At 41.3% G+C, this 12,689-nt stretch overlaps 1 protein-coding gene across 2 annotated transcripts in view; it reads right to left on the bottom strand.

Annotated features, from left to right (window-relative positions):
- The window catches only part of LOC129822965 (catenin delta-2-like), a 379,787-nt gene that overhangs the window by 217,608 nt on the left and 149,490 nt on the right, over positions 1-12,689 (bottom strand). For both annotated transcript variants that reach the window (XM_055881562.1, XM_055881564.1), the window contains 2 exons: positions 3,821-3,855; positions 3,490-3,609 (listed from right to left, as the gene is read on the bottom strand). In XM_055881562.1, coding sequence (XP_055737537.1) covers positions 3,490-3,609; positions 3,821-3,855 — 155 coding nt within the window. The remainder of the gene's footprint in view (positions 1-3,489; positions 3,610-3,820; positions 3,856-12,689) is intronic.

Below are 12,689 nucleotides of genomic sequence, written 5' to 3'. Positions count from 1 at the left end.
AGAGGAGCAGAGAAGGAGAGATTAGAGGAGCAGAGAAGAAGAGAGGAGAGGAGAGGAGTGGAGCGGAAGAGGAGAGAGGAGAGGAGCAGAGGAGGGGAGAGGAGCAGAGGAGGGGAGAGGAGTGGAGGAGGGGAGAGGAGAAGGGGGAATGGTTGAGATAGGAGAAGAGGGGGACGGGTGAGAGGAAAGGAGAAGAGAAGGAGAGAGGAGCGGAGCGGAAGAGGGGAGCAGAGAAGAGGGGGAGAGAGGAGAAGAGGGGGATGGGTGAGAAATTGGTGTGAGGAGAGTAAGCGAGCATGCATTTCTCTCTTTAATCACAGCTCTATCTCTCTCACGTTCTCTCTTTCCTTCTGTCATTTATGCGTTGGCATCTCTCAGCCTAGAATTGTTTAATTTGTGATCTGGGCTGTGTGGAGTGATGTCACTCTCAACTGTGGCATGTTTAAACACACACACACACACACTGGACCTAACCATATTTACACTATCAGTCTCCATCAGCATCAGACCGCATTCCCTTAGAGAGGAACACTCTACAGGGACTAGAGGGAACACACACACACACTCCATTTGAGAGGAGCACTGCTGGGTGAAGAGGCATACATTCTCCAGAGCAAGGAGAACAATACTGTTGTCCTCTGTCACACACACACACACATAGGTGCACACGTGCACACACAGGGATAAGGGGCGGAGTTGGTCTGGGCTTACTTAACGGTAGTTAGGTCCATGACGTGTGCTATATCTCACTGTGCTTAAATATATCAATCACAGGCTTTTCCTACTCCCTATTGAAGAGAAAATACTCTCTCCCCCCTCTCTCCTGCTCTCTCTCTCATATTGTCCCTCTCGCTCCCTTTGATGTTCTATGTCAGCAGAGCACACACACACACCATACCACAAACACACACACACACACACACACCATACCACAAACACAGTTTTCCTCTGAGCCACTCTGTCGTTGTCTGACATTTAGTTGAAAGTTGTGTGTAACTCACCAGAAATGCTCTTAGGCTTTTTAGGCTTTTTACATTTCTCTACATAACCTCCAACAGGAAACGACAGCCTTTAGCCACCATCTTTACCACCTCTGTAACTAAAAATGTAGGACTATATTCAACAACAAAAAACAGGGGGGGGGGCAACTAGAACCTAAAACGGTTCTTCGGCTGTACCCTTTGAAAAACCTTATTTGGTTCGAGGTAGAACCCTTTTGGTTCGAGGTAGAACCCTTTTGGGTTCCATGTGGAACCTTTAACATATAGTGTTCTACATGAAATCCAATAGGGTTTCACCTGGAACCAAAAAGGCTTTAACCTGGAGCCGAAAAGGCTTTAATCTGGAGCCGAAAAGGGTTCTCCTATGGCAGGGATAGGCATCTTTGATGGGGGTGGGGGCCACAGAATTTCTGAACTCATCATGAGGGATCGCAGTTGCACGCATGTCTGCGTACCCACATGTGCAGACCCCCCCCCCCCCACCACATTGCAAGATTTTTATTTTAGCAGCCCCCCTCTTGACAGTGTAGAGCCATTTTATTTTTGTTTTAGAGGTCATTTCATGCAATTCTACACATTTCCCCATAGGGTGGAGATAAATGTTTGCATTTTAATATGATATCTGTGTCAGACTGACTAACAAAATTACGCGGCCGGTAATTCAACCATGATAACAAGTTTAGATAGCTGGCCGCAAGACTAATTTACCAATCTATAAACGTTAGCTGACGGGGGCTAATTGAATGACTATCAGTGACTGGCATAACGAGAAAAACTGCTGATGCACAAACAAATTTAGAAATCGCATGTTATTCTACTATTCTAAATTGCAACAGTAAGACCTCAACTGAGTACAAAAAAATACATTGATCCAAGGGCCTTCAAAAGGGGCGCGGCCTGCGGGCCGGCAGTTGCCCATCCCTGTCCTATGGGGACATCCGAAGAACCCTTTTTTCTAAAGCTGTGTTCGAATACTCATACTAACCGCACTGACTACTATTTATGACGTAAATTGAGTATGTAGTATGCTTATTGGTCATAGTATGGATATAGATAGTATGCCAAATGTTCCAAATGATTTCGTACTATATACGTCAAAATTCTAAGTATTTCTGTGCTTTTCGGGCCCATAATGCAAATCTTCAGAAAATGGGCGTGGCTTCACAACAATTTCAGATATGAAGAAAAAGTCAGACGAGCGGAAAACAAATGTAAGTACAAAAAGTAAATATTCATTTGTTTAACAAATTATGACAAATGTTGAGAAAATGTTGAGCAATGGAATATAACATTTATGACTTTTCAAATAAATTACCTGACAATTTGTTAGGTATGCGAGCCTTACGAACCGCATAGCATATCATTACAGCAGTTGCTTGTATGTACCGGTATGTGTTAGCTACCTAATGTTATGTTAGTATGGGTATTTGAATACAGCTTAAGAGTGTACACTTGGTTCTCTGTGTTTTGGTTTAAGTGTCATCTTTTTAGAAGCACTACCTCTCTACACAAGTTAAACCCTCCATGTTCTCTTGTTTGCTGTAAGCCTGGGAATCCAAACAGCCCTTCACCCCCTGAACTCCCTTATGATGCCAACAAACACATCAATATGTTTTTGGCTAAAATGAGAGAGAGGGCTGTTCTATCCTTAATCTGTCTCTGTGTAGTCTGGGATTAAAACTATCTGCAGTAGAGTTTCACAGCAACCTCCTCTCGTCTCCTCCACCCATCTCCTCTCCTACTCTACGTTCCAATGAATTATTAAAAAAACGCTACTTTGTGCTTCACAGCGAGAGGGGGAATGTCACACACACGCACACACACACACACACACACACACACACACACACACACACACACACACACACACACACACACACACACACACACACACACACACACACACACACACACACACACACACACACACACACACACACACACACACACACACACACACACACAAGCCTGTATATGCTGTTTTGTATATGGGCTTTTTGTGTAATATAATGTTGTCTGCTTCTGAACTGACAGAGGAAAATCCAAACCGAGGGTGTTCTGTTCTTTCCAACTAAATAGTCCCCTCGACTCTCAGTGGAATGACTGTCATTTTGAGGACTATTAGGAGAGATACACTACATTTACAAACCACTCTCCTTCTATCAGAAGGAAAAGTCTGTGTGTACATCAGTAAGCCTAAACAGTTTGGCTTTCTTTTGTAAAATATAGTTTCTGAAATGGGCTTTCAGTAAATACAACTGATGGCTAAACCTCTTTGAGGTAGCATTGACGACAGAGAGATGGAAATGTCTTACACATGTGATTGTGTTATTTCCTCCGTGTCCCTAAATGAGCTCTTAGCGGGAAGTTGCACCAGAGGAAACAGATCAAGATTTAGGAAGAGACTGAAGAAAGAGTGGGACCGTTACCCACACACACGCATGCACACAAACACACCCTGTCATATTAAAATAAGAGTTGTCCTCACGTTCTCCTGTGTTGTATTGATGAGGGTCCAGTATTCCAGACTCCTGCAGGGATCTGATGCAGGAGTCGACCAGCTCCAGTCCTGTGGTCAGCTCATCCTCTATGTCCTTCTGGCCATCAGCTGGACAGGAAACAGGAAACAGGTTAGTCTGGGTCACAGTCGTGACACAACCTCCATAAAGGGTGTGTATTTTCAATGTCACACAAATGTGATGATGTCCATGTCTGTGATATCTGGTTGTATTCTTAGGAAATATGCATAATAAAATATAATACAGTGATTATCAATAAAAACGGCTTATAAAAAGTAAAGTATTTGACGTTTAGCCTACCTTGGGTGTTCCAGCGAAACTGCTCATCTGCCGAACTGCAAGAAAACAGTGGAAGTTTTAAGAAAAATAACTCATAATATGGAGTTTATTATACAGTAATATACTGTAACCTCATAGTTCATTGTTGTTATCAAATATTCAAACTGTTTACTGTAGACAGCTGAGGTAAAAAAAAAAAGAAAAAAGAAGCTGTAATAGCGGTGGTCAGAGATTCAGCACCATTGAAGTGGACAGCGACTGAATAGGAATTCTGAAGTTCAGCACCAACAGAACAGAAGACAGCGGCCGTCCGGACTACAGCCACTCGCCACCAGGAGACCACAGCAAGTCCTTACCAGGAAGGAAGTCAGAAGTTTACACAAACCTAGAAGTGGAAGGCTCCCCAAGACCTCTGCCAACGATCCTGACTTTTTCAAACATTGTAATTGTCAATAATAGGGAATAAATTGCATAGTAAACAAAAATATAACTTTCCATTGTTTCTGTGAAATCGCTGTCACATCCTCTTTCTTTTTATGGATCAGGGATAGACCACGCTAGGAGGCTAATGCTGCTCTGTTAGCTAGCTCCCTAGGACAATCAATGAGAGCCAGTAACAGAGTGATTTCCTCTTGAGAGAACAAAGCTGAGTACATTATAGTCAGACCGGAAAGAAGCAACGAGATGCTCAGTGTGTGATCAATGTTAGAGCAACATGACACACAAAGAAACGCACAAACATAATCGCAGCATTTGTAGATATTTGTAGAAATAATATCTCTCTCATACAGTACCTTTACAATACTGTAAAAAAATTGGTGGTGGATAAGGTAATTTCCCCCATACACACACTCTCTCTCTCTCTCTCTCTCTCTCTCTCTCTCTCTCTCTCTCTCTCTCTCTCTCTCTCTCGATTCAATGGGCTTTATTGCCATGGGAAACATATGTTTGCATTGCCAAAGCAAGTGAAATAGATAAGAAACAAAAGTTAAATAAACAATATAAAATTAACAGTAAACATTACACTCACAAAAGTTCCAAATCAATAGTGTTATAACGATGTGCAAATAGTTAAAGTACAAAAAGTAAAATAAATCAACATAAATATTATATTTACAATGGTGTTTGTTCTTCACTGGTTGCCCTTTTCTTGTGGCAACAGGTCACAAATCTTGCTGCTGTGATTACACACCGGTATTTCACCAATAGATATGGGAGTTTATCAAAATTGGATTTGTTTTTTGTATTCTTTGTGTGTCTGTCTAATCTGAAGGAAATATGTGTCTCTAACATGGTCATACACTTAGCAGGAGGTTAGGAAGCTCAGTTTTCACCTCATTTTGTGGGCAGTGTGTACATAGGCAGATCTGGATCTCAAGAGAAGACAGGCTATATTAGCCTCTCTCAATAGCTAGGCTATACTCACTGAGTCTGTACATAGTCAAGCTTTCCTTCATTTTATGTCAGTCACAGTGGTCAGGTATTCTGCCACTGTATACTCTCTGTTTAGGGCCAAATAGCATTCTAGTTTGTTCAGATTTTTTGTAGATTCTTTCCAATGTGTCAAGTAATTCTCTTTTTGATTTCTTATGATTTGGTTTGGTCTAATGGTGTTGCTGTCCTGGGGCTCTGTGGGGGCTGTTTGTGTTTGTGAACAGAGCCTCAGCACCAGTTTGCTTAAGGGACTCTTCTCCAGGTGCATATCTCTGCTTTGTTATGGAATGTTTGGGAATCACTTCCTTTTAGGTGGTTATAGAATTTAACGGCTCTTTTCTAGATTTTGATAATACGCAGGTATCTGTCTAATTCTGCTCTGCATGCATTATTTGGTGTTTTTTGTTGTACACTGAGGATATTTTTGCAGAATTCTGCATGTAGTGTCAGTTTGGTGTTTGTCCCATTTTGTGAATTCTTAGTTGGTGAGCGGACCCCAGACCTCACAACCATAAAGGGCAATGGGTTCTATAACTGATTCAAGTATTTTAACCAGATTTTAATTGGTATGTGAAATGTTATGTTATTTTTGATGGCGTAGAAGGCCCTTCTTGCCTTGTCTCTCAGATCGTTCACAGCTTTGTGGAAGTTACCTGTGGCGCTGATGTTTAGGCCGAGGTATGTATAGTTTTTTGTGATATCTCTCTCTCTCTCTCTCAGAAACACTATAGCAGGCTATGCTTAAACACACAATGAGTATGTGTGTGCGTCTTTCCGTGCTTGTGTCCGTGCATTTGTGTGCGTGTTATTAATGAGCCCCTGAAGTAGAGGGATCACTGGGTCAAGAGGAGCTCCCCTCGTGATCCTGGTGATCACATAGACCACGGCAGTGTGTGTATGTGTGTGTGTGTGTGTGCACCCAGGCCTTGCCCCTAATTGCACTGCAGTAGAGCTTCCAGTGTAAAATAGATGGAGGACATTACAGAGGGAGAAAGAGGGAGAGGGGGGAAGAGGGCTGGAGAAGTTAAGTATTTAATTTTAAAAATGACAATGTTTTTATTCCGGCCTGCCTGTAGTAATGGATCCTCTATTGTTTTTGAGTGCAGGACTGGGGCTGTTGCGATGACCGTATTAAAGCCACACCTGCGGTCACGAGTAATGAAGGCACGGTAATTAGGCTTCTCCAAGTTCTGATACTGCTGATGGTCATTAGAAGCCTACCAAATGTGCTAACTGCCTGGTACTCAGCACTCTATTGTCCCTCTAACCACTCTGACATCAATGTAAATGTGTTCAAAAATTGAATAAAACAATTCGTGAGCGCCAATGAGCTCGTGTTGCGCAACATTTCTATAGGCTATGCAATTGCGGGAGAAAACAGAGTGATGGCCACTAATAAAAAGACGAAGCTTTCTATAGGCTGGGCCTACTATATTTATTTCTCAACTTTCCTAATATTAAGCACATTGGTTCTCTTTACAACAGGAGTATAGCCTACCTGGCTGGCATGAAAATCAACCAGGGGAAAAGCTTCCTCCATTCGCTATTTAAGTGCATAGATGACATGTATTTTTTCCCCTGCCCCGGTCTTGAGACAGAAGCATGATAATGGTCCATTCGAAATCAAAACAAATGTCACACACATATATTATTTAGTATATGTTAAGTCAAGATTAAATAGTCTGATGGGAATAGTCTGATGGGTGACAATATTAGTTTATCACTTGTGATAAGCATAAGAAAACAATGCCAGCATAAGAAACAATGCCTTTTCCCCCCAACTTTTTCGAATCATGGTCATGTAGCCAAGGACATGTTTTTATAAGGTTTGTACCAACTAAAGTGGCCAAATAACTTCTCAAAATTAAGCACATTAATCCGGTTTACAAGGGGTGTAAAGCCTAACTGGCATATATAAGCAACATGTGAGTTTCAAGTTTGGGGAAGCTAATTTTCACCAAAAAATGCACCTTTATTATAAAAGCATTACATGCATAATTGCATTTGCGGTCACTTATGATAATGGTGTTTTCCGCTAATGGAACATTAGCGCTTAAAGCCTACTACCATGTTCGCACTGCTGCGATTATAATGTGCAGAAATAGCCAAATAGTTTATCTTATTATTGCTGCAGGGGCAGTATTGAGTAGATGGGATGAAAGGTGCACAGAGGTGCCCATAGTAAACTGCCTGCTCATCAGTCCCAGTTGCTAATATATGCATATTATTATTCGTATTGGATGGAAAACACTCTGAAGTTTCTAAAACTTTTTGAATGATGTGTGTGAGTATAACAGAACTCATATGGCAGGCAAAAACCTGAGAAAAAATCCAAACAGGAAGTGGGAATTCTGAGGTTGGTAGATTTTCAATACAGTCCCTATTGAACAAACAGTGGGATATGTATGAGTTTGCACTTCCTACGGCTTCCACTAGATCAACAGTCTGTAGAACCTTGTCTGATGCCTCTACTGTGAAGTGGGGCCGAAGGAGACAGGAAATAGTCAGGTGTACCATGACCTGGCCATGCTCTGGCCATGCTCTGACCATGCGTGTTCACATGAGAGGGAGCTCTGTTCCATCGCATATCTGAAGTCAATGTAATTCTCCAGTTGGAACGTTACTGAAGATTTGTGTTAAAAACATTCTAAAGATTGATTTAATACATCGTTTGACATGTTTCTACTGACTGTTACGGAACTTTTTGACATTTCGTCAATTTTTAGTGAACGCTCTTTCTGACTTTGGATTTGTTTACCAAACACACTAACAAAAATAGCTATTTGGACATAAATGATGGACATTACCGAACAAAACGAACATTTCTTGTGGAAGTGGGAGTCCTGGGACTGCATTCCAATGAAGATCAGCAAAGGTAAGTGAAAATGTATAATGCTTTTTATGAGTTTTGTTGACTGCACAATTTGGCGGGTAACTGTATGGCTTCCTTTTGTGGCTGAACGCTGTTCTCAGATTATTGAATATTGTGCTTTTGCCGTAAAGCTTTTTGAAATCTGACACAGCGGTTGCATTAAGAACAAGTGTATCTTTAATTCTATGTAAAACATGTATCTTTCATCAAAGTTTATGATGAGTATTTATGTTATTTGACGTGGCTCTCTGCAATTTCTCTGGATATTTTGGAGGCATTTCTGAACATGGCGCCAATGTAAACTGAGGTTTTTGGATATAAATATGAGCTTTATCGAACAAAACATATATGTATTGTGTAACATGAAGTCCTATGAGTGTCATCTGTTGAAGATCATCAAAGGTTAGTGATTAATTTTATCTCTATTTCTGCTTTTTGTGACTCCTGTCTTTCGCTGGAAAAATGACTGTGTTTTTCTGTGATTTTGCGGTGACCTAACATAATCGTTTGTGGTGCTTTCGCTGTAAAGCCTATTTGAAATTGGACACTTTGGTGGGATTAACAACAAGATTACCTTTAAAATGGTATAAAATACAGGTATGTTTGAGGAATTGTAATTATGAGATCTCTGTTGTTTGAATTTGGCGCCCTGCACTTTCACTGGCTGTTGTCATATCATATATATCATATAAGAAGATTTATGCTAGTGGTTGTATTAATTTGGGATCTATCGCATCCCACAACTGTCCCAGACTATGTTTGGAATATTTATTTCTCGCACATAATAGAATAGGTTGACTTTTGTACTATGTGGGATAGTAGATTGACATAGACTAGTTCTTCTAATATCTTCAATATGCACCTCGGAATTGGATAAGAATGTGCGCAGTTGCGTCCCAGATGTGTCTGTCTTCACTTGTAGCTTGTGAGAAAGACCAGATCACATGACGGAGAGCCAGATCACATGACGGAGAGCCAGATCACATGACGGAGAGCCAGATCACATGACGGAGAGCCAGATCACATGACGGAGAGCCATGCGAGAGAGAAGCGCTTCGGATTGCGCAGGACACTCAGGGAGAAGGGCACAATGCAGCACTTCGGGAAAAGGAATGGATTTGTTCAGGGTGCATTACGGCCACAAAGGGGATGCCACCGTGAAATTTAAGGCATTATCAAGTGCTTGTCAAATTATGAATCAGAGACTATTGGAGTGTGTACAGCCTGCGCAAAACACAAAGCCGTGTCATGCCTTTCAAGTTACTTTTTTCAAATCATCATTAGTCTCATCATGCAGCCATACAATGTAATAAAAATCAAAACATATAGCCCCATGTTTGTAGAACAACTGAAGTTACATTAACAACTCTAAATGAAGCACATAGGAGAACCTGTTTATTTGTTAAAGCCCAAAATAAACCGGGTTAGGTTACAACTCTTATAGTCTTCATTAGTCCTTGTGACGAAGAACAGATACGTGAAAATTATACAAAGGTACATTGTGCTCTCATGCAACAAGACATCAACATTTACATGGCGTCAAATATCTGTCTCTAGTTAATTTACTGCTTGCTTATACAAAAATACTAATGCAACCTAGAATACTAAATCCTTTCCTTAAATAAACTGGAGATTGGGTCTCTCTGGCACCAACAGACACAGACACTAATCATGGAATGTTGTCTTATCACCAAGCCATCGTAAATCTACTGTCAACGTTAAATCTCAGACACATGAGAGTTCTAAAAACCCTATTACGTTGCCTCTAAGAAAAACAGACAGTGTGATTACTTAACATAATGTTGTAATTCTATGACACCATGCTGCGTTGTATGCCTCTTGAGTAAATCTGAGCTGAAAAAACATTTCAGGCTATTCCGTTAAGACAACTGGAATTTATGCACACCTTGTAATCAAAATTCTAATCTTAATTGGTGCGTTTCAAATTAGTTCTGTAAGATGGTGAGTGGTGGGTTGATAAACCAGTGTCACGCCCTGGCCTTAGTTATCTTTGTTTTCTTTATTATTTTAGTTAGGTCAGGGTGTGACATGGGGAATGTATGTGTTTTTGTAGTGTCTAGGGGTGTTGTATGTGTATGGGGCAGTGTCTAGTGTAGTTGTCTAGGTAAGTCTATGGTTGCCTGAAGGGTTCTCAATCAGAGACAGCTGTCATTCATTGTCTCTGATTGGGAGCCATATTTAAGCCAGCCATAGGCATTAGGTTAGTGTGGGTAATTGTCTATGTTGAACGTTTGTAGCTTGTGTGTGCACTAACGTTTGTAGCTTCACGTTTGTTGTTTTGTTTTGTAAAAGTGTTCGTTTCGTGTTTCGTCATCTTTAATAAAAGAAAATGTCCTCATATCCCGCTGCGCCTTGGTCCGCTTATTATGACGATCGTGACAACCAGGTGGATCCTCCATTGTTTAAATCTCCAGTTTGGCAACATTTTGGCTTTCCACTACAACGCCGATTGACAGAGTTGTGGATAAAACGTTAATAGGATGTTGCCACTGCTCAACGAGAATAGCCTATGCAGCTGCCAACACCGACACATTTACACCGAAATCACCCAAGTATTCTTACCACCGGAGCAAGATGGGAACAGAAAGAAACAGCAATACCTCGTCTCCCCTCTGCATTCAAGCAGCCCTTCGCAGCTGATTCTAACCGGGCCAAAGAAATGACAAGAGCGAAAGGTTTTTGTAGCCGCGGATATGCGCCCAGTTTCAGCACATCGTGAAAGTGCTTGAGCCACATTAAGACCTTCCCTCTAGCACCCATTTCAGCAAACAGTACTTGCTGTATATAAGCAAGCCAAAGCTGAAGTTGTCAATGAATTGGCCACTGCACCCTGTGTTGCGCTTACTACAGATGAATGGAGCTCCAGGGCTACAGAGAGCTACTTAACAGTGACATCCCATCACATTACCCCGGAGTGGGAGACGAGAAGTACCGTGCTAAAGACATGCCCCTTTTATGATAGTCACACAAGTGTGCATCTTTTTCTCTGTGCAACCAAACATTATAACATAGGCCTATTCAATGTCTGAGTCATGTTAACATATTGATTTCGCTGTCATATTGGACTATGTGTTTTCACAAAAAGGAAAACCAACACCTTGTATTTTCTTAAATGACCAATAATGACCTACAGTAACTGTTGGCATTTCATTTTCTCGCTGTACCGAAACTTAACCCCAAACCACAGTACAAACTGTTACAGCCCTAATGCTTGGGTTTAGTTTCCCTGGCACTGTGGCACAAATCCCATTCAAGTCATGGGACCTATATTATCATTTTCATGTTCAAATCATCTAGAAGTGACTCTGTTGGGATTCACAATCCATTTTAGATCCATTCAGATGATTTGGAAATGATGTGCGAAAAATGCTAACATTGGTCCCATGATTTAAACTGGATTTGTGCCACAAATGCTAAAACTTTAGCATGTGGAAACAGTGTCATTTGAGTGAAATATCCGTCTAAGGTAAAGGTTAAAGTTTGGATAGGGTTACAACAGAAACAACTCAACGGTTAAGTTTAGGCGTTGATTCCGAATGGTTATGGTAAGGGTTAAGGTTTGGAATAGGGTTGAAACAAACAAACAAAAAATGTGTGCCTACCACTGGGATTGAACACACGACCCTCGGAGCAGAGCTTGCGGCTTATGCCCATCTGCCATCCCCATCCATAATGCCCTAGCAAGCCGCAAGTCTACTTGATGGTAATAGCGCTCACCGTTGCCCCTAGAGGCAAGAGTTGAATACATCTCCCGACATCCTGGGGACCTGGACAAACGTCAAATATCGCATTGTATCTTGAGTGACCTGGCTGGAATATTGACCTTGGTGTCCATAGGTTATGGCACACTGCACACTTTAGCTGTGAGTGAATGAGCGTTCTTACACAGTTAGATAACAAGTGTGTGTGTGACAACGTTGTTTGAGAAGGGGTTAACTGCAGGTCAACACATTCATAAACTTCGAGTAATCCTGGGTTCGACAGCATTACTGGACCCACCACACACTGGTTGGGTCACCCTAGCTGGAAACCCAGTGGGAATAACCAGCTGTGTTAGTCCCTATAATCTGTGTTAATCCTAGTCTGTGTACAGCAGAGCAGCGTAATTCCCCCAATCCCACTAAAGTACCAAATTATCATCTCTGTTAATCCCAATGAAACCCTGACATAGAATTCTAGATTGAAGAGTGTCCACTCCTAATTCCACTGCCACAGTACGGGGCTAATGCATGTTTAATATTTTCATTTGTAGTTATACTTACTCATGAAGCAGTATTTAACATTTTACCAACGTAACATTTCATATTCTCATCATGGCCAAAATGTTATGGGGCGCACATTATGCCACATAATCTCTCCATGGTGTATTATGCATTGTGGTGTTCAGTCATTATCTGTATCTGCACAGAGGGAAGCATCATATCAGAGTAAAGCAGATAATAGCAGGGTCATTTTAGCTGGAGTTAACAGATGTTTTAGCACCAATGCGGAGAAACTAACAGGTGTGTTTTAAAATATAATTATCAGCAGTAACACCCAAGCACACACATTAATATGCACTCA

Source organism: Salvelinus fontinalis, chromosome 25 (genome assembly GCF_029448725.1).
Source record: "Salvelinus fontinalis isolate EN_2023a chromosome 25, ASM2944872v1, whole genome shotgun sequence".
NCBI lineage: Eukaryota > Metazoa > Chordata > Actinopteri > Salmoniformes > Salmonidae > Salvelinus > Salvelinus fontinalis.
The sequence above is the reverse complement of the archived record's forward strand: the minus strand, read 5'-3'. Positions and strand labels throughout refer to the sequence as shown.